Here is an 18270-nt window from a genome sequence, read left to right as displayed (position 1 = left end):
CTGGCCTAGCCAGTGATGCCCACATCCCATGAACGAATAAAAAAAAGTACCCAGAGCTGCTCTCAGCACTCCAGGTTTGGTCTAACCAGGCCTTTGTGTCGCTGAATTCTACACCCTTGTAATCAAGCCCTTGATAATGCTTTGAAGTAGAGTCATACAGATTCAAAACGTTAACTCTGTCTTTCTCTCCACAGATGCTGTCAGACCTGCTGAGTTTTTCCAGCATTTTTTTGTTTTTGTTTCAAATTTCCCGCATTCACAGGGACATAAGTTCAAGGTGAGGGGCAGGAGGTTTAGGGGGAATGTGAGGAAAAACTTTTTTGCCCAGAGGGTGGTGACGGTCTGGAATGCGCTGCCTGGGAGGGTGGTGGAGGTGGGTTGCCTCACATTCTTTAAAAAGCACCTGGATGAGCACTTGGCACGTCATAACATTCAAGGCTATGGGCCAAGTGATGGTAAATGGGATTAGGTAGGTTGGTCAGGTGTTTCTCACGTGTCGGTGCAGACTCGATGGGCCGAAGGGCCACTTCTGCTCTGCATGATTCTGTGATTTTACCTTTACCTCTATAATGTTCGCTTTTTTGATTATTTTCTGTACCTGTTTGTGACATTTTAATGATCTATGTACCCGGAACCCCCAAGTCTCTTTAGACCCCTTTAGTGCCATTAATTTCTGCTTTGCTGTTATTTTGCTTACATTAATTTTCTTGGGTCCCTGTTTCTGATTCTAGCATGTGTCTAGCATGCTGACTCCTTCCTCCACTGCAGTACAATTTTTATTTTATTCATTTATGGGATGTGGGCTTTGCTGGCTGGGCCAGAATTTATTGTCCACAATTAGTTGCCCTTGAGAAGGTGGTGGTGGGCTGCCTTCTTGAACCGCTGCAGTCCATGTGTTGTAGTTACACCCACAGTGCTGTTAGAGAGGGAGTTCCAGGATTTTGACCCAGCGACACTGAAGTAACGGCGATATATTTCCAAGTCAGGATGGTGAGTGACTTGGAGGGGAACTTCCAGGTGGTGATGTTCCCATTTATCTGCTGCCCTTGTCCTTCTAGATGATAGTGGTCGTGGGTTTGGAAGATGCTGTCTAAGGAATCTTGGTGAGTTCCTGCAGTGCATCTTGTAGATGGTACACACTGTTGTCACTGTGTGTCGGTGGTGGAGGGAGTGAATGTTTGTGGATGTGGTGCCAATCAAGTGGGCTGCTTTGTCTTGGATGGTATCAAGCTTCTTCAGTGTTGTGGGAGCTGCACTCATCCAGGCAAGTGGGGAGTATTCCATCACACTCTTGACTTCTGATTTGTAGATAGTGGACAGGCTTTAGGGGGTCAGGAGGTGAGTTACTTGGTGCAGGATTCCTAGCCTGTGACCTGCTTTTGTAGCCACAGGATTTACATGGCTAGTCCAGTTCAGTTTCTGGTCAGTGGCAACCCCAGGATGTTGATAGGTGAGGGATACAGTGATGGGAATGCCATTGAACGTCAAAGGGCAATGGTTAGATTCTCCCTTGTTGGAGATGGTCATTGCCTGGCACTTGTGTGGCGCGAATGTTACTTGCCACTTGTCAGCCCAAGCCTGGATATTGCCCAGGTCTTGCTGCATTTGGTCATGGACTGCTTCAGTATCTGAGGAGTCGTGAATGTAACTGAACATTGTACAATCTCCACTTCTGACCTTATGATGGAAGGAAGGTCATTGATGAAGCAGCTGAAGATGGTTGGGCCTAGGACACTACCCTGAGAACTCCTGCAGTGATGTCCTGGAACTGAGATGACTGACCTCCAACAACGACAACCATCTTCCTTTGCGCTAGGTATGACTCCAACCAGTGAAGAGTTTTCCCCGATTCCCACTGATTCCAGTTTTACTAGGGCTCCTCGATGTCACACTTGGTCAAATGCGGCCTTGATGTCAAGGGCAGTCACTCTCACCTCACCTCGGGAGTTCAGCTCTTTTGTCCATGTTTGAACCAAGGCTGTAATGAGATCAGGAGCTGAGTGGCCCTGGCGGAACCCAAACTGAGCATCGATGAGCAGGTTATTGCTAAGCAAGTGCCACTTGATAGCACTGTTGATGATCCCTCCCATTACTTTACTGATGATGGAGAGTAGATTGATGGGGCGGTGATTGGCCGGGTTGGATTTGTCCTGCTTTTTGTGTACAGGACATACCTGGGCAATTTTCCACATAGCTGGGTAGATACCAGTGCTGTAGCTGTACTGGAACAGCTTGGCTAGGGGCGCGGCAAGTTCTGGAGCATAAGTCTTCAGTACCATTGCCAGAATATTGTCAGAGGCCATAGCCTTTGCACTACCCAGTGCCTTCAGCCATTTCTTGGTATCCCGTGGAGGAATCGAATTGGCTGAAGACTGGCATCTGTGATGCTGGGGACCTCCAGAGGAGACCGATGTGGATCATCCACTCGGCACTTCTGGCTGAAGATTGTAGCAAATACTGCAGCCTTCTCTTTTGCACTGATGTGCTGGGCTCCTCCATCATTGAGGATTGGGATATTTGTGGAGCCTCCTTCTCCAGTGAGTTGTTTAATTGTCCACCACCATTCATGACTGGATGTGGCAGGACTGAACAGCTTAGATCTGATCCGTTGGTTGTGAGATCACTTAGCTCTGTCTATCACTTGCTGCTTATGCTGTTTGCCACGCAAGTAGTCCTGTTTTATAGCTTCACCAGTTTGACACCTCATTTTTAGGTATGCCCTGTGCTGCTCCTGGAATGCCCTCCTGCACTCTTCATTGAACCAGGGTTGACCCCCTGGCTTGATGGTAATGGTAGAGTAGGTGCTGTGCCGGGCTATGAGGTTACAGATTGTGTTCGAGTTCAATTCTACTGTTGTCCACAGCGTCTCATGGATGCTCAGTCTTGAGTTGCTAGATCTGTTTGAAATCTATCCCATTTAGCATGGTGGTAGTGCCACACAACATAATGGAGGGTATCCTCAGTTTGAAGGCAGGATTTCGTCTCCACGACTGTGTGGGTGGTCACTCCTTCCAACATACCCAGAAATGGTGATGGTGGTGTCTGGGACATTATCTGTAAGATATGATTCCATGAGGGTGACTGTGCCAGGCTATTGCTTGATTAGCCTGTGAGACAGCTCTCCCAATTTTGGCGCTAGCCCCCAGATGTTAGTAAGGAGAACTTTGCAGGGTTGACAGGGCTGGTTTTGCCGTTGTCGTTTCCAGTGCCTAGGTCGATGCCAGCTGGTCTCTCCGGTTTGATTCCTTTTTGGCTTGCTGGTATTATGACACAGCCAATGGTAAAGGCTGAGTTGTTCAAATTCCAAAAGGAAACTTGAAACAACTGTCATAACCCATTTTTGGAATTTGTATGTTTCAAGATGCAGACTTTGAATTCAGTAGTAACAAGTCTGAGTCTCAAAAGGTTTTTTATAAAACTAAATTAAACATTTATTAATACAAGAAGGATTGTGAGCACATACATATATCTACAAAATTACTACAAAAATCCCTTAATGAATCTGACTCTCAGTTAGACCCCCAGTAAGGCAACAGTAAAACATCCTGATTTAAACAGACCCCTGGCAGAGCACACCCTGGACAACCGCATTCAAAATGAGTTTCTTTCAGCTCTGGGTCCTTGCAGACAGACTTGAGGCTTACAGGCTGGAGGCTTTAGGTCTTAGAATCCTTCCTCCTTTTTCCAACAGCTCTCTCTTCCTTTATACATATTTTCCTCTTTGAATGCAAATCCTCGTTGACTCTAGGTTTTTTTAACTTTAAATCTTCTAACAATAAAACCCTTTCATACTACCCACTTTATTAGCAAGCTTTAAAAAAAGACACATTGTTTCTGAGCTTCACCTGGTTAGGTGTAATATTTCACCCACTCTTTTGAATGGTCTATTTAAAAATGCAAATTGCTCCCTTTACCCCTCACCTTCTATTTCCCTATGTTTATCTAATTACCATTTCAAACCTACTTCTCTACTATACATCAAAGCCTCTAGACCAGCTGTCTTTAACCCAGTTAAGACACATACAGAGACACAGACACCACCAAACTCTAAGTTAAAATAATTTCCAATTACATTATAATATCTCCTTGACACTAGACCATTTAAGAGTCAACCACATTGCTGTGGGTCTGGAACCAAACTTGGTAAGGATGGCAGATTTCCTTCCCTAAAGGACATTAGTGAACCAGATGGGTTTTTATAACAATCACCAATGGTTTCATGGTCATCATTAGACTTTTAATTACAGATTTTTATTGAATTCAAATTCCACCATCTGCTGTGGCAGGATTCAAACTCAAGTCTCCAAAGCATTACCCTGGCTCTCTGTATTACTAGTCCAGCACCAATACCACTACACCATCGCCTCCCCAAAGCAATTATTCAGCACGTCTGCTATTTCCCTTTTTTTATTGACAATATCACCATTATCAGGTTTCAAGGGACCCACGTTGTTCATGACCAGCGTCTTTCTTCTAATGTAAAATACATTCTTTGTGTTGATTTTGATATCCCCATCCCTTCCTTTTCATACTCCCTTTTGTAGCTGTTACAATCTGTTTTGTCACCTTTTGCAGTTCTTTGTATCTTTCCCATTCACCTGCATCTGAGATTTATTTTTGCATTTCTGAAAACTTTTTTAGTTTTATGTTGTCTCTTACTTTTTCTTAAACGAGCAGAATTATTGTCTCTTAGGGGTATAAACAGGTTCTGTATCACATTAAATTTGTTTTTGAACACCTCCCATTTTTTGTTTTAATCATTAACAGACTTGCCTAGTTTACTGCGAGCAGTTTCTCTCATTACATTGAAGGCAGCTTTACTCTCGAATGTTGTTAGGACACACTCATCCAAGCAAGTGGAGACTATTCTTTCACATGCCTGACGTGTGCCTTAACATGATGTCAACTTCTAGCCTTGGCTCACATCAGGCCCTGACATTTCTCGCAGTTAGTTTTTTCCAGCCTGTGCTATATGTTGCACCCTTCTTCACTGTGTTCTGTACAACAAGGAGACAGAAATTCAACCTTGAGTTTCCTACTGCTATCAGTGCAGAGTCACCAGGACAAAGCTCACACCAACAGGAGGAGGCCATTCAGCCCTTCGAGCCTGTTACACTGGAAAAGGAGGAGGCCATTCAGTCCTTTCAGCCTGTTACACAGGAACAACAAGAGACCATTCAGCCTCTGGAAACTGCTACACTGGAAAAGGAGGAGGTCATTTAGCTCCTGGGGCTGATGCATAGGATCAGGAGGTGTTAATCTCTAACGCCAAATGGCTTCAGAAGAATTTAAACTTTGTACTGTAGATTTGATTATGGTGAATCCCAGCTGTGTGTTTGGCAGGATAGTGGAATAATTTTGTGATGATTGTGTTTTGCAGATCACTGATGATGAACAAGGCTATGACCTCAACCTGTTTTGCATCCCTAAACATTACTCAAACGATCTGGAGAGAGTATTTATTCCTCATGGTTTAATCATGGACAGGTTAGTGGCCTTTAACCCTCTATCTTTGGAACTGTTGGGGCTGCATCTTCTGGTCGGCGAGTGGGGGGTGAGGCCCGCTTGCCGACGCAGGGTGACGTTGGGATGCCTGCCGACCTGTCAACGGCCAATTAAGGCCATTAGAAAAGTAATTGAAATCATTAATGGACCTGCTCATCTAACCTTAAGGTTGGTGGGCAGGCCAGGAGCCCTGGCGGGCTTCTGAAAAAACTTGAAACCTCATCCACGGGTGGGACGAGGTTTCATGAGGGATTTAAAAATTTCAGAATGTTTTAAAATAAAAGTTACAGTGTCACATGAGCGCACATGTCATTAATTTTTTCCCCTTTATTGAACCTTTCAAACCTGAGCTGATCTCCCTGAGGCAGCACTTTGCCCCAGGTAGATGTGTGTGCTCTTTCCCGTGCATGCGCAAAAGAGCACACTCCAGCTCAGGGAATCCCCCCCCACCACCCACACAGGGAGCACAGCTTCCTGGCAGACGTCATGCTAGGCGGGCCTTAATTGGCCCGCCCACGTAAAATGGCGGCACACCCCCAACCAGGGGCGCCGATCAGGAACCCTGCCTGCGCCCGCTCCCACACATCCCCCTGATGGGGGGAAAATGCTGCCCTTAAACACCATTGATGGAAAGCGTCTGGAAAGTCAATTATGACATTTAGCTATCCTGGAATGGCTTTGTGAACAACTTCATTGCCTCTTGTGTCTAACACTGACAGAGCATTTTTACCAAAGGCACAGACACAAACTACCCATATACAACCTTGGGGTACAAATACTCACTCTGAGGTTTTAGCCTGATGTTGAGTGCAGGAATGAGCTGGCTGTTGCGACTACTTTTTCTAATTCATTTCTTGCTTTAAGCATCAGAGTATAGACACATTCTAGCAATGCAGAATCAAGTCTTTAATGAAACATTACACTACACGATCCAGTATGGTCAGGTCTCACACTTTACTATTCCAATATGAGTACAGCATACATTCACAGCTCTTATACTGATTTTACCTTTGATCACTATAAGACCATAAAAGGACCATAAGACTTAAGAACAGAAGTAAGGCATTGGACCCATCGAGTCTGCTCCACCATTCAATGAGATTGTGGCTGATCTGATAATCCTCAACTCCACTTTCCTGCCTTTTCCCCATAACCCTTGATTCCCTTACTGATTAGAAATCCGTCTATCTCTGCCTTGAATAGACTTAACGACCTAGCTTGTACAGCCCTCTGCGGTAAAGAATTCCACAGATTTACTACCCTCTGAGAGAAGAAATTCCTCCTCATCTCTGTCTTAACTGGGTGACCCCTTATTTTGAGATTATGCCCTCTGGTCTTAGACTCTCCCACAAGGGGAAACAACCTCTCAGCATCTACCCTGTCAAGCCCCCTAAGAATCTTATATGTTTCAATAAGGTCACCTCTCATTTTTCTAAACTCCAATGAGTACAGGCCCAACCTACTCAACCTCTCCTCATAAGAAAATCTCCCCATACTGGGGATCAGCCTAGTGAACCTACCCTGGACTGCCTCCAATGCCAGTATATCTTTCCTTTGATAAGGGGACCAAAACTGTTCACAGTATTCTAGATGTGGTCTAACTAGTGCCTTGTATAGTTTTAGCAAGACTTCCCTATTTTATACTCCATTCCCTTTGAAATAAAGGCCAACATTCCATTTTCCTTTTCCATCACCTGCTGAACTTGTATACTAGCTTTTTGTGATTTGTGCACAAGGACCCCCAAATCCCTCCGTGCTTTAGTTTTCTGCAGTCTATCTCCATGTAAATAATATTTAGCTCTTTTGTTCATTCTGCCAAAATGCGTAACCTCACATTTTCCCACATTATATTCCATCTGCCAAGTTTTTGCCCGCTGCATTCGATGTACACTGCCACTAAATAACTATACGTGAAAGATACATACAAGTGACATCAGAATAAGAACATGGCGCCAGGAAAATGCACTAAACTCTTCTCAACCCTCTCTAATCATCCTGCCCCATGGTTATATTGCCCCCTTGAGCTCCATAATTATATTGCCTTCCTGAACTCTTCCCATCATTTTATTACTATAAATACAAGGCATTAACATTTTCAAGACCATCAGAGAAATGAGGGACAGCTGTGAAAGTTACTCATTACATCAGCCCCTCATCTGAGAAAACATTCTTGTCTTAGGCCCATTTACACAATATATCCCATGCTCAGCAGAAAGCTGCTTGAACTCAATGCTGATCCCACAGTCAGCCCAAGTCAACAAGTTACTTGAGTGGCATGCACTCTTGTTCTCACACTAGTGACATTTACATTTACCGCATCGGCATGAAACATTTTCAGCTCAGTGTGTGACCAGCCACCGGGTTAAAACTGCTTCCATTCTTGGATGTGTGACCAGACACTGGGTTGAATCTGCATGGAATTGGAGGGAGTCTTTTGACTTGGTTTGTATTTGGTCAGTAGGTACGAGACAGCAAGCAAGGATAATTGGTGTGTACTCCAGTTGGCAGGATGTGACTAGTGGGGTTCCCCCAGGGATCTGTACTGGGGCTCTAGCTTTTCACCAGATTTATAAATGACCTGGTTAAAGAAATAGAGAACATTGTATCCAATTTGCTGATGCCATTAAGTTAGCTGACATTGTAAATAATGTGGATAGGAGCAGAAAGCTGCAAAGGGACATTGACAGATTCATTGATAGTGAGTGAACAAAACTTGGCAGATGGAATTCAATAAGAGAAAGTGTGAGTTCATCAATTTGGATGTGAGAAATATGAGTATTTTCTAAATACTGGGAAGCTCGAAACTGTGGAGGAGTAGAGAGATTTAGGTGTCCAAGGACAGAAATCACTAAAATCTAATGGATAAAATAATTTAAAAAGCTAATGGAATGTTGTCCTTTATTTCAAGAGGTCTGGAATATAAAGGGGTTCAAGTTATGTTATCTCTGTAACATAGCTCTGGGCAGACCCCATCTGGAGTTGCTGTGTTTAGTTCTGGGCACCGCACCTCAGGAAGGATATATTGGCATTGGAGGGGGTGCAGCCCAGGTTCATCAGAATAATGCCGAGGCAAAAAGAATTGAATTTTGAGGAAAGGTTGCAAAGATCGTGCTTGTATTGTCTTGAGTGTAAAAGATTAAGGCGAGGTGTTAAAGGTGATTAAAGAATCTGAGGCATGAGTTGGCTAAAATAGATTGGGGAACTTGATTAAAAGGCTTAAGCTTAAAGATTAAAAGGTGGATAGGCAATGGCTAATATTTAAGGAACTAATGTCTGCATTGCAACAGTTATATATTCCTTTCTGGCACAAAAACACAACAGGAAAAGCCGCCTAACCATGGCTAACAAAAGAAATTAAGGATAGTATTAGATCCAAAGACGAGTCATATAAAGTTGCTGGAAAAAGTAGCAAGCCTGAGGGTTGGGAGCAGTTCAGAATTCAGCAAAGGAGGACCAAGAGATTGATTAAGAGGGGAAAAATAGAGTATGAGAGTAAACTTGCAAGGAACATAAAAGCAGACTGTAAAAGCTTCTAAAAGTATGTAAAAAGAAAAAGATTAGTGAAGGCAAATGTAGGTCCCTTACAATCCAAAACAGGAGAATTTATAATAACAGAATCTATAATAATAGAACAAGGATATGGCAGAGCAATTGAACAACTACTTTAGATCTGTCTTCACAGAGGAAGGCACAAATAACTTCACAGAAATGCTAGGGAACCAAGGGTCTAGTGAGAAGGAGGAATTGAAGGAAATTAGTGTTACCAAAACAATAGTGCCGGAGAAATTAATGGGGCTGAAAGCCAATAAACCCCCAGGGTCCGAAATCGACATCCCAGGGTACTAAAGGAGGGGCAGTGATAGGTGGAATATTCATTACAAGCATACCGACTCCCATAGCTACCTTGACTACAGCTCCTCACACCCCGCATCCTGTAAGGACTCCATCCCATTCTCTCAGTTCCTTCGCCTCCGTCGCATCTGTTCTGATGATGCCACTTTCAAAAACAGTTCCTCTGACATGTCTTCCTTCTTCCTTAACCGAGGTTTTCCACCCATGGTGGTTGACAGGGCCCTCAACCGTGTCCGGCCCATCTCCCGCGCATCCGCCCTCACACCTTCCTCTCCCTCCCAGAACCATGATAGGGTCTCCCTCGTCCTCATTTATCACCCCACCAGCCTCCTCATTCAGTGGATCATCCTCCGCCATTTCTGCCAACTCCAGCATGATGCCACCACCAAACACATCTTCCCTTCACCCCCCCGGCAGCATTCCGCAGAGATCGTTCCTTCCGGGACACCCTGGTCCACTCCTCCATCATCCCCTACGCCTCAACCCCCTCCCACGGCACCTTCCCATGCAACCACAGAAGGTGCAACACCTGCCCCTTTACTTCCCTTCTCCTCACCGTCCAAGAGCCCAAACACCCCTTTCAAGTGAAGCAGCATTTCACTTGCACTTCCCTCAATTTAGTCTACTGCATTCGCTGCTCCCAATGCGGTTTCCTCTACATTGGAGAGACCAAACGCAGACTGGGTGACTACTTTGTGGAACACCTTCAGTCTGTCCGCAAGCATGACCCAGACCTCCCTGTCGCTTGCCATTTCAACACTCCACCCTGCTCTCATGCCCAGATGTCTGTCCTTGGCCTGCTGCAATGTTCCAGTGAAGCTCAACGCAAACTGGAGGAACAGCACCTCATCTTCCGACTAGGCACTTTACAGCCTTCCGGACTGAATATTGAGTTCAACAACTTTAGATCATGAACTCTCTACTCCACCCCCATCCCTTTTCCGATCCCCTTTTTTTCCAATAATTTATATATATTTTTCTTTTCCCACCTATTTCCATTATTTTTAAATGTACTTCCATCCGTTGTTTTATCTCTACCTTTTAGCCTATTTCGATCCCTTCCCCCCACCCCACCCTGACTAGGGCTATCTGTACCTTGCTCATCCTGCTTTCTACCCTTAATGTCACCTATTAGCACATTTCTTAGCTAATATCATCACTGTCAACACCTCTTTGTTCTTTTGTCTATGACATCTTTTGGCAATCTCCACCTATCACTGGCCCTCTATCCAGCTCTACTTGTCCCACCGCCCCCTTAAATCAGCTTATATTTCACCTCTCTTCTATTTTTCCTTAGTTCTGTTGAAGAGTCAAACGGACTCGAAACGTTAACTGTGTTCCTCTCCACAGATGCTGTCAGATCTGCTGAATTTTTCCAGGTAATTTTATTTTTGTTTTTGTTTTGGATTTCCAGCATCCGCAGTTTTTTGCTTTTATACTAAAGGAGGCGGCCATGGAAATATTGGATGCGTTGGTTGTCATCTTTCAAAATTCTGCAGATTCTGGAACAGTCCTGGCAGATTGGAGGGTGGCAAGTTAACTTCACTATTTAAAAAAGGAGGGAGGGAGAAAACAGTGAATTACAGGCCAGTTAGCCTAACATCAGTAGTAGGCAAAATGCCAGAATCTATTATAAAGGATGTGATAACAGGACAATTAGAAAATATCAATGGGATTAGACAAAGTCAACATGGATTTATGGAAGGGAAATCATGTTTGACAAACCTACTGGAGTTCTGAGGATGTAACTGGCAAAATAGTTAAGGGAGAACCAGTGGATGTGGTGTATTTGGATTTTCACAAAGCTTTTGATATAGTCCCACATAAGAGGTTAGTGTGTAAAATTAAAGCACATGGGATTGGAGGTAATATTTTGGCAGGAATTGAGAATTGGTTAGCAGACAGGAAACAGAGTAGGGATAAACGGGTCTTTTTCAGAGTGGCAGGTGGTGACTAGTGGGGTACCTCAGGGATCAGTGCTTGGGTCCCAGCTATTCACAATATATATCAATGATTTGGATGAGGGAACCAAATGTAATATTTCCAAATGTAATGTTTGCTGACGGCATGAAACTTGCTGGGAATGTGAGTGATGAGGAGGGTGTTAAGAGGCTTCAGGGCAATTTAGACAAGTTGAGTGAGTGGGCAAATACATGGCAGATGCAGTATAATGTGGATAAGTGTGAAGTTATCCACTTCGGTAGGAAAAACAGAATGACAGAGTATTATTTAAATGGCGATAGATTGGGAAATGTTGATGTACAAATTGTTGATGGACCTGGGTGTCCTTGTACACCAATCACTGAAAGCAAGCATGCTGGTGCAGCAACAGTTAAAAAGGCAAATGTTATGTTGGCCTTCATTGCGAGAGGACTTGAGTACAAGAGCAAGGATGTCTTACTGCAGCTGTAGAGGGCCTTGGTGAGACTACACTTGGAGTATTGTGTGCAGTTTTGGCCTCCTTACCAAAGAAAGAGTATACTTGCCATAGAGGGAGTGTAGCGAAGGTTCACCAGACTGATTCCTGGGATGTCAGGATTGTCGTACGAGGAGAGATTGGGACCAACCAGGCCTGTATTCACTGGAGTTTAAAAGAATGAGAGGAGATCTCATTGAAATGTATAAAATCTGACAGGGCTGGACAGACTGGATGCAGGGATGATGTTTCCTCTGGCTGGGGGTCTAGAACAAGGGGTCACAGTCTCAGGTTATGGGGTAGACCATTTAGGACTGAGATGAGGAGAAACTTTTTCACTCAGAGGATGGTGAACCTGTGGACCACAGAGGGCTGTGGAGGCCAAGTCACTGAATATATTTAAGAAGGAAATAGATAGATTTCTGGACTCTGAATGCATCGAGCTTTATGGGGAGAGAGTGGGAGTATGGTGTTGAGATAGAGGATCAGCCATGATCATATTGAATGGTGGAGCAGGCTCGAAGGGCCGAATGACCTACTCCTGCTCCTATTTTCTATGTTTCTATGAACAAGGAGAGGCAATATAAATACAGGATGCAGGGTGCAGGAGCAGACGGATCTAGGGGTATATGTGGACAAATCATTAAAGGTAGCAGGGGAGTTTGAGAAAGTGGTTAAAAAAGATTATAGGGGATCCTGGGCTTTATAAATTGAGGAACAGTGTACAAAAGCCAGGAAGATATGATAATACTTTATAAGACACTGGTTCAGCCTCAACTGGAGTAATGTGAAGGTGTTAGAGAGAATGCAGAAAAGATTTACAGAAATGTTCCATGAATGAGGAACTTCAATTATGAGGATAGATTAGAGAAGTTGGGGTTCTTCTTAGAGAAGATAAGGTTGAGAGGAGACTTGTTGGAGGTTTTCAAACTCATGAGAGGCCTGGAGGGAGTAGATAGGAAGAAACTGTCCCCATTGCCCGAAGGGTCAAGAACCAGAGGACCCTGATTTTAAGGTAAATGGCAAAAGAACCAAAGTCAATGTGAAGAAAAACTTTTTTACACAGCAAGTGGTTAGGATCTGGAAAGCATTGCCTGAGAGTTTAGTGGAGACAGATTCAATCATGACTTTCAAAATGAATTGGATAATTACCTGAGGAGAGAAAATTTATGGGGCTACGGGGAAAAGGCATGGTACTGGCACTAGGTCAATTGCTTTTGCAGAGCTGGCACAGACAAGATGGGTTGAATGGCCAACTTCTGTGCAGTAACCATTGTATAATGCTAAATGCAAATTGGTATCTTCCTTCTGCTCTATTCTTTCTTTCTTTCCAATTGCTGCTGTTTTCTTCCTTTGAAATTATTCACTACAAATGGATGAATTTGGAGTTAATTTTATACGGACATTAGTTTCATTCGTGACTTGGTTTGGAGTTGCTAATTTCGGTTACAAGGAGACAAATTATTCATTTGTACATATAAAATGCTATGAAGTAATTTGGAAGAATTTGGCCCAAAAAAGCAAATCAACTGATTCATTTTTTTGTCCTCATTAATGAGTTTTAGAACATTCCAGAAAGATGTGAGTGCAAAACTCTTTCTCTATCCACAGGACTGAACGTTTGGCAAGGGATATAATGAAAACCATGGGAAATCATCACATCGTTGCCCTCTGTGTACTCAAGGGTGGCTATAAGTTTTTTGCTGACCTTTTAGACTACATCAAAGCATTGAATCGGAACAGTGACCAGTCAATCCCAATGACGGTGGACTTCATCCGCTTGAAGAGTTACTGTGTAAGGATTTTTAACCAAGTATTAAATCGTCCCTTGGTAGTATGGACCTTGAGTATTGCTGAAAAAAGACATGCTGTTGAAGCTTTTCATTGGGAAAGATACCACAAAATGCCAAATTTCAAAGGGAACAACAATTTATACTGCATGAGAAAGGAGGTGCTGATTGGTTGGCAAGTTTGATTGGTCGAGGTGTTGCCATGGCAAATGCACCAGGGAACAATTATCCTCCACACTTTTGTTTAATTTAAAAAAGACACAATGCCTGGACTTGTTCCTTTTGTCTACAGAGGACAGGGCCCTGCATATGAATATATGCAAGTTCTAGCAAGGGTAAATGAGCTACAGTGCGAGCCCGACTGATAATCTTAAATTGGCTGTCAGTTAATTCTTAGGACACTCAGGATTGTTCAGCAAGTGCTGTCCAATCATGGAAACACATTACACATTATGTACAAGCACGGGCTGGTTGAGCACGGTCAGTACTCTGCCTATTGTGGACAGCTGAAGGGATGTGCTGTTTAATACGATCCGCCAGTTGGACCACATAGATAACAGCATAGATTGCAGATAATGCCCCAGGCATCACCATAACCACCCCATCACCACTCCTGTCCTACCAGCAGGACAGACCCCACAGAGGTGGCGGCACAATGGTATATAGTCGGGAGGGAGTTGCCCTGGGAGCCCTCAACGTCAACTCCGGACCCCATGAACCCATGAAGTCTCATGGCATCAGGTCAAACATGAGCAAGATTACCACATACCGCCCTCCCTCAACTGATGAATCAGTACTCTTCCATTTTGAACAAAACTTGGAGGGAGTACTGAGAATGGAAAGGGCGCAGAATGCAGTCTGGGTGGGGAACTTCAATGTCCATCACCAAGAGCGGCTCGGTAGCACCATTACAGACCGAGCTGGCCGAGTCCTAAAGGACATAGCTGCTAGACTGGGTCTGGGGCAGGTGGTGAGGGAACCAACAAGAGGGAAAATCATACTTGACCTCATCCTCATCAACCTGCCTGACGCAGATGTATCTGTCCATGACAGTATCGGTAGGAGTGACCACCGCACAGTAATTGTGGAGATGAAATCCCGCCTTCACATTGAGGATACCCTCCATTGTGTTGTGTGGCACTACCACTGTGCTAAATGGGATAGATTTCAAACAGATTTAGCAACTCAAGACTGAGCATCCATGAGGTACTGTGGGCCATCAGGAACAGCAGAATTGTACTTGAACACAATCTGTATTCTCATGGCCCGGCATATCCTCCACGCTACCATTACCATCAAGCCAGGGGATCAATCCTGGTTCAATGAAGAGTGCAGGAGGGCCTGCCAAGAGCAGCACCAGGCATACCTAAAAATGAGGTGTCAACCTGGTGAAGCTATAACACAGGACTACTTGTGTGCCCAACACCATAAGCAGCAGGTGATAGACAGAGCTAAGCGATCCCACAACCAAAGGATCAGATCTAAGCTGTTCAGTCCTGCCACATCCAGTTGTGAATGGTGGTGGACAATTAAAGAACACACTGGAGGAGGAGGCTTCACAAACATTCCCATCCTCAATGATGGAGGAGCCCAGCACATCAGAGCAAAAAATAAGGCTGAAGCATTGGCTACAATCTTCAGCCAGACGTGCCGAATGGAAGATCCATCTTGGCCTCTTCTGGAGATCCCCAGCATCGCAGATGCCAGTCTCTGGCCAATTCGATTCACTCCACATGATATCAAGAAACAGCTGAAGGTATTGGATACTGCAAAGGCTATGGGCCCTGACAATGTTCTGGCAAGAGTACTGAAGACTTGTGCTCCAGAACTTGCCATGCCCCTAGCCAAGCTGTTCCAGTGCAACTATAACACTGGCATCTACCCAGCTATGGGGAAAATTGCCCAGATATGTCCTGTACACAAAAAGCAGGATAAATCCAACCCAGCCAATTACCGTCCCATCAGTCTACTCTACATCATCCGTAAAGTAATGGAAGGGGTCATCAACTGTGCCACCAAGCGGCACTTGCTTAGCAATAACCTGCTCACTGACACCCAGTTTGGGTTCTGCCAGGACCACTCAGCTCCTGACCTCATTACAACCTTGGTTCAAACATGGACAAAAAAGCTGAACTCTTCAGGTGAGGTGGGCAAGACTGCATTTGACAGAATGTGGCATCAAGGAGCCCTGGTAACACTAGAGTCAATGGGAATCAGGGGGAAATCTCTCTGCTGGTTGGAGTCATACCGAGCACAAAGGAAGATGGTTATGGTTGTTGGAGGTCAGTCATCTCAGCTCCAGGACATCACTGCAGGAGTTCCTCCGGGTAGTGTCCTCGACCCAAATATCTTCAGCTGCTTCATCAATGCCCTTGGCATAAGGTCAGAAATGGGGATGTTCGCTGATGATTGCACAATGTTCAGCACTATTCGTAACTCCTCAGATATTGAAGCAGTCCATGCCCAAATGCAGCAAGACCTTGATAATATCTAGGTTTGGGCTGACAAGTTGCAAGTAACATTTGCGCCACACAAGTGTCAGGCAATGACCATCTCCAACAGGAGAGAATCTAAAACAAAAATTGCTGGAAAAACTCAGCAGGTCTTACAGCATCTGTGGAGAGAAAGAGTTAACATTTCGAGTCCAGATGACTTCTTCAGAGAATCTTACCTTGGCCCTTGATGTTCAATGGCATTACCATCACTGAATCCCGCACTATCAACATCCTGGGGGTTACCATTGACCAGAAACTGAACTGGATTAGCCATATAAATACTGTGGCTACAAGAGCAGGTCAGAGGCTAGGAATCGTGCGACGAGTAACTCACCTCCTGACTCCCCACAGCCTGTCCACCATCTACAAGGCAGAAGTCAGAAGTGCAATGGAATGCCCCCCACTTGCCTGGATGGGTGCAGCTCCCACAACACTCAAGAAGCTTGACACCATCTAGGACAAAGCAGCCCACTTGATTGGCACCACATCCACAAACATTCATTCCGTCCATCACCGATGCACGGTAGCAGCAGTGTGTACCATCTACAAGATGCACTGCAGGAATTCACCAAGGCTCCTTTGACAGCACCTTCCAAACCCACGACCACCAGCATCTAGAAGGACAAGGACAGTAGATAGATGGGAATACCACCACCTGGAAGTTCCCCTCCAAGCCATTCATCATCCTGACTTGGAAATATATCACCGTTCCTTCACTATTGCTGGGTCAAAATCCTGGAACTCCCTCCCTAACAGCACTGTGGTTGTACCTACACCCATGGACAGCAGCAGTTCAAGAAGGCAGCTCACCTCCACCTTCTCAAGGGCAACTAGGGATGGACAGTAAATGCTGGTCCAGCCTGCGACGCCCACGTCCCGTGAATGAATAAAAAACATACCTGGTGTCATACCGGCACTAAAATTCATACACCACATTATTCTTTTATGTGATAGGCAAAGCATCTATTTGGCTTGATGGCAGAATCCTGTTAGTGGCAAATACCCCATGTGTTGCTACTGTGTAGTAGCATTGTGAAATGGGCTAGCTGTACCTATTGCTCAAATTTTCCCTTCCAGGGAAATCTGAGGTAGACTAGGCACTTTCTAGGTCCTAAAGTGGAGACCTTATGCCCCTTCAATAGTATGCATTATATATAGCGAGCATTGATCTGATTGGGTTAGCTATTATCCCGCATGATATCTTTGCACCCTATTTTGGTTGTAAGTTTGCACAGTGAGCAAATGGCTACAGTCTTATTTCTGAAATTGCTATCAAGCCAATCTTTTAGCGCGTGGAGCTCTAGGAATCCCGACACTTATATTGACCAATGAAGATAAGCTTGCAATAGACAGTAGTAGAGAAGCCATTAGCAGATTTCTTAACTAGCACATTGAGGAATGGAAGCCCGTTGGACTGCTCCATTTCAAAGGTGAATTTGAGTGCAGGATGGAATGCATTAAGGTGAATAAGGAAATTCTTACATGCAGCTTCCTATTGAAATATAGCAAACATATCATCTACTTATGAGAAATATGCAAGGGATTGGAGGGTAGGGCTCATTCCATCAACGACATGTTTCTTGTGGAAGCCGATGAAAATGTTTGCGAGAGCTAGACCTAGAGGGGATCCCATTGTAACACCATCTATTTTGGGCATACATGGTGTCATTAAAGCTGAACTTAACTGCGCAGGCTGCTAAGTTCATAAATTTAATGAATACAGAGTCAGAATATGGTGTATTTTTTGAAAAAAAGAAAAGTGTGGGGGACAGTAGTTCTCTGGTGCATTGGCAACGCCTTGACCAATCAGAGTCAACTTCCAACCAATCAGCACCATTTTCTAATGCAATATAAATTGTTGCTCACTTTGAAATTTGGCATTCTTGCATCTGTCCTGAGGAGTGCAAGAGGAAAAGCTTCAACAGCATGTCTCTTTTCTCAGTAATACTCAAGTATTGAATCCTTATCTCAGTCCAATGCACAGCTCTTAATATATAGGCCCTTTTTTCCCAGTGTATTTTTTTCTGCAATGTGGACATTCCGAGCAAGGCTGTCATTTTATTGTCTGTTCCTAATTACCCTGAGAGGATGGTGGGGGGCCTTCTCCTTGAACTGCTGCAGTCTGTGATGATGATGATCTTACAGTTCTTTGGGAAGGGGTTCCACGATATTGATTCAGTGACGATGTAGGTCCAAGTCAGCAAGATGTGTG

General features: G+C 44.4%; 1 protein-coding gene across 1 annotated transcript in view; it reads left to right on the top strand.

The window, feature by feature from the left end:
* Positions 1–4581: 4581 nt before the first annotated feature.
* The window catches only part of LOC144677315 (hypoxanthine-guanine phosphoribosyltransferase), a 31522-nt gene continuing 17833 nt past the window's right edge, over positions 4582–18270 (top strand). Inside the window, exons 1-2 of the mRNA XM_078537452.1 lie at positions 4582–5487; positions 13385–13568. Of these exons, the coding sequence (XP_078393578.1) occupies positions 5480–5487; positions 13385–13568 (192 nt within the window). The 5' untranslated portion in view covers positions 4582–5479. The remainder of the gene's footprint in view (positions 5488–13384; positions 13569–18270) is intronic.

The sequence above is a fragment of the Cetorhinus maximus genome, unplaced genomic scaffold (assembly GCF_964194155.1).
Source record: "Cetorhinus maximus unplaced genomic scaffold, sCetMax3.hap1.1 HAP1_SCAFFOLD_2386, whole genome shotgun sequence".
Taxonomy (NCBI): Eukaryota; Metazoa; Chordata; class Chondrichthyes; order Lamniformes; family Cetorhinidae; genus Cetorhinus; species Cetorhinus maximus.
The sequence above is the reverse complement of the archived record's forward strand: the minus strand, read 5'-3'. Positions and strand labels throughout refer to the sequence as shown.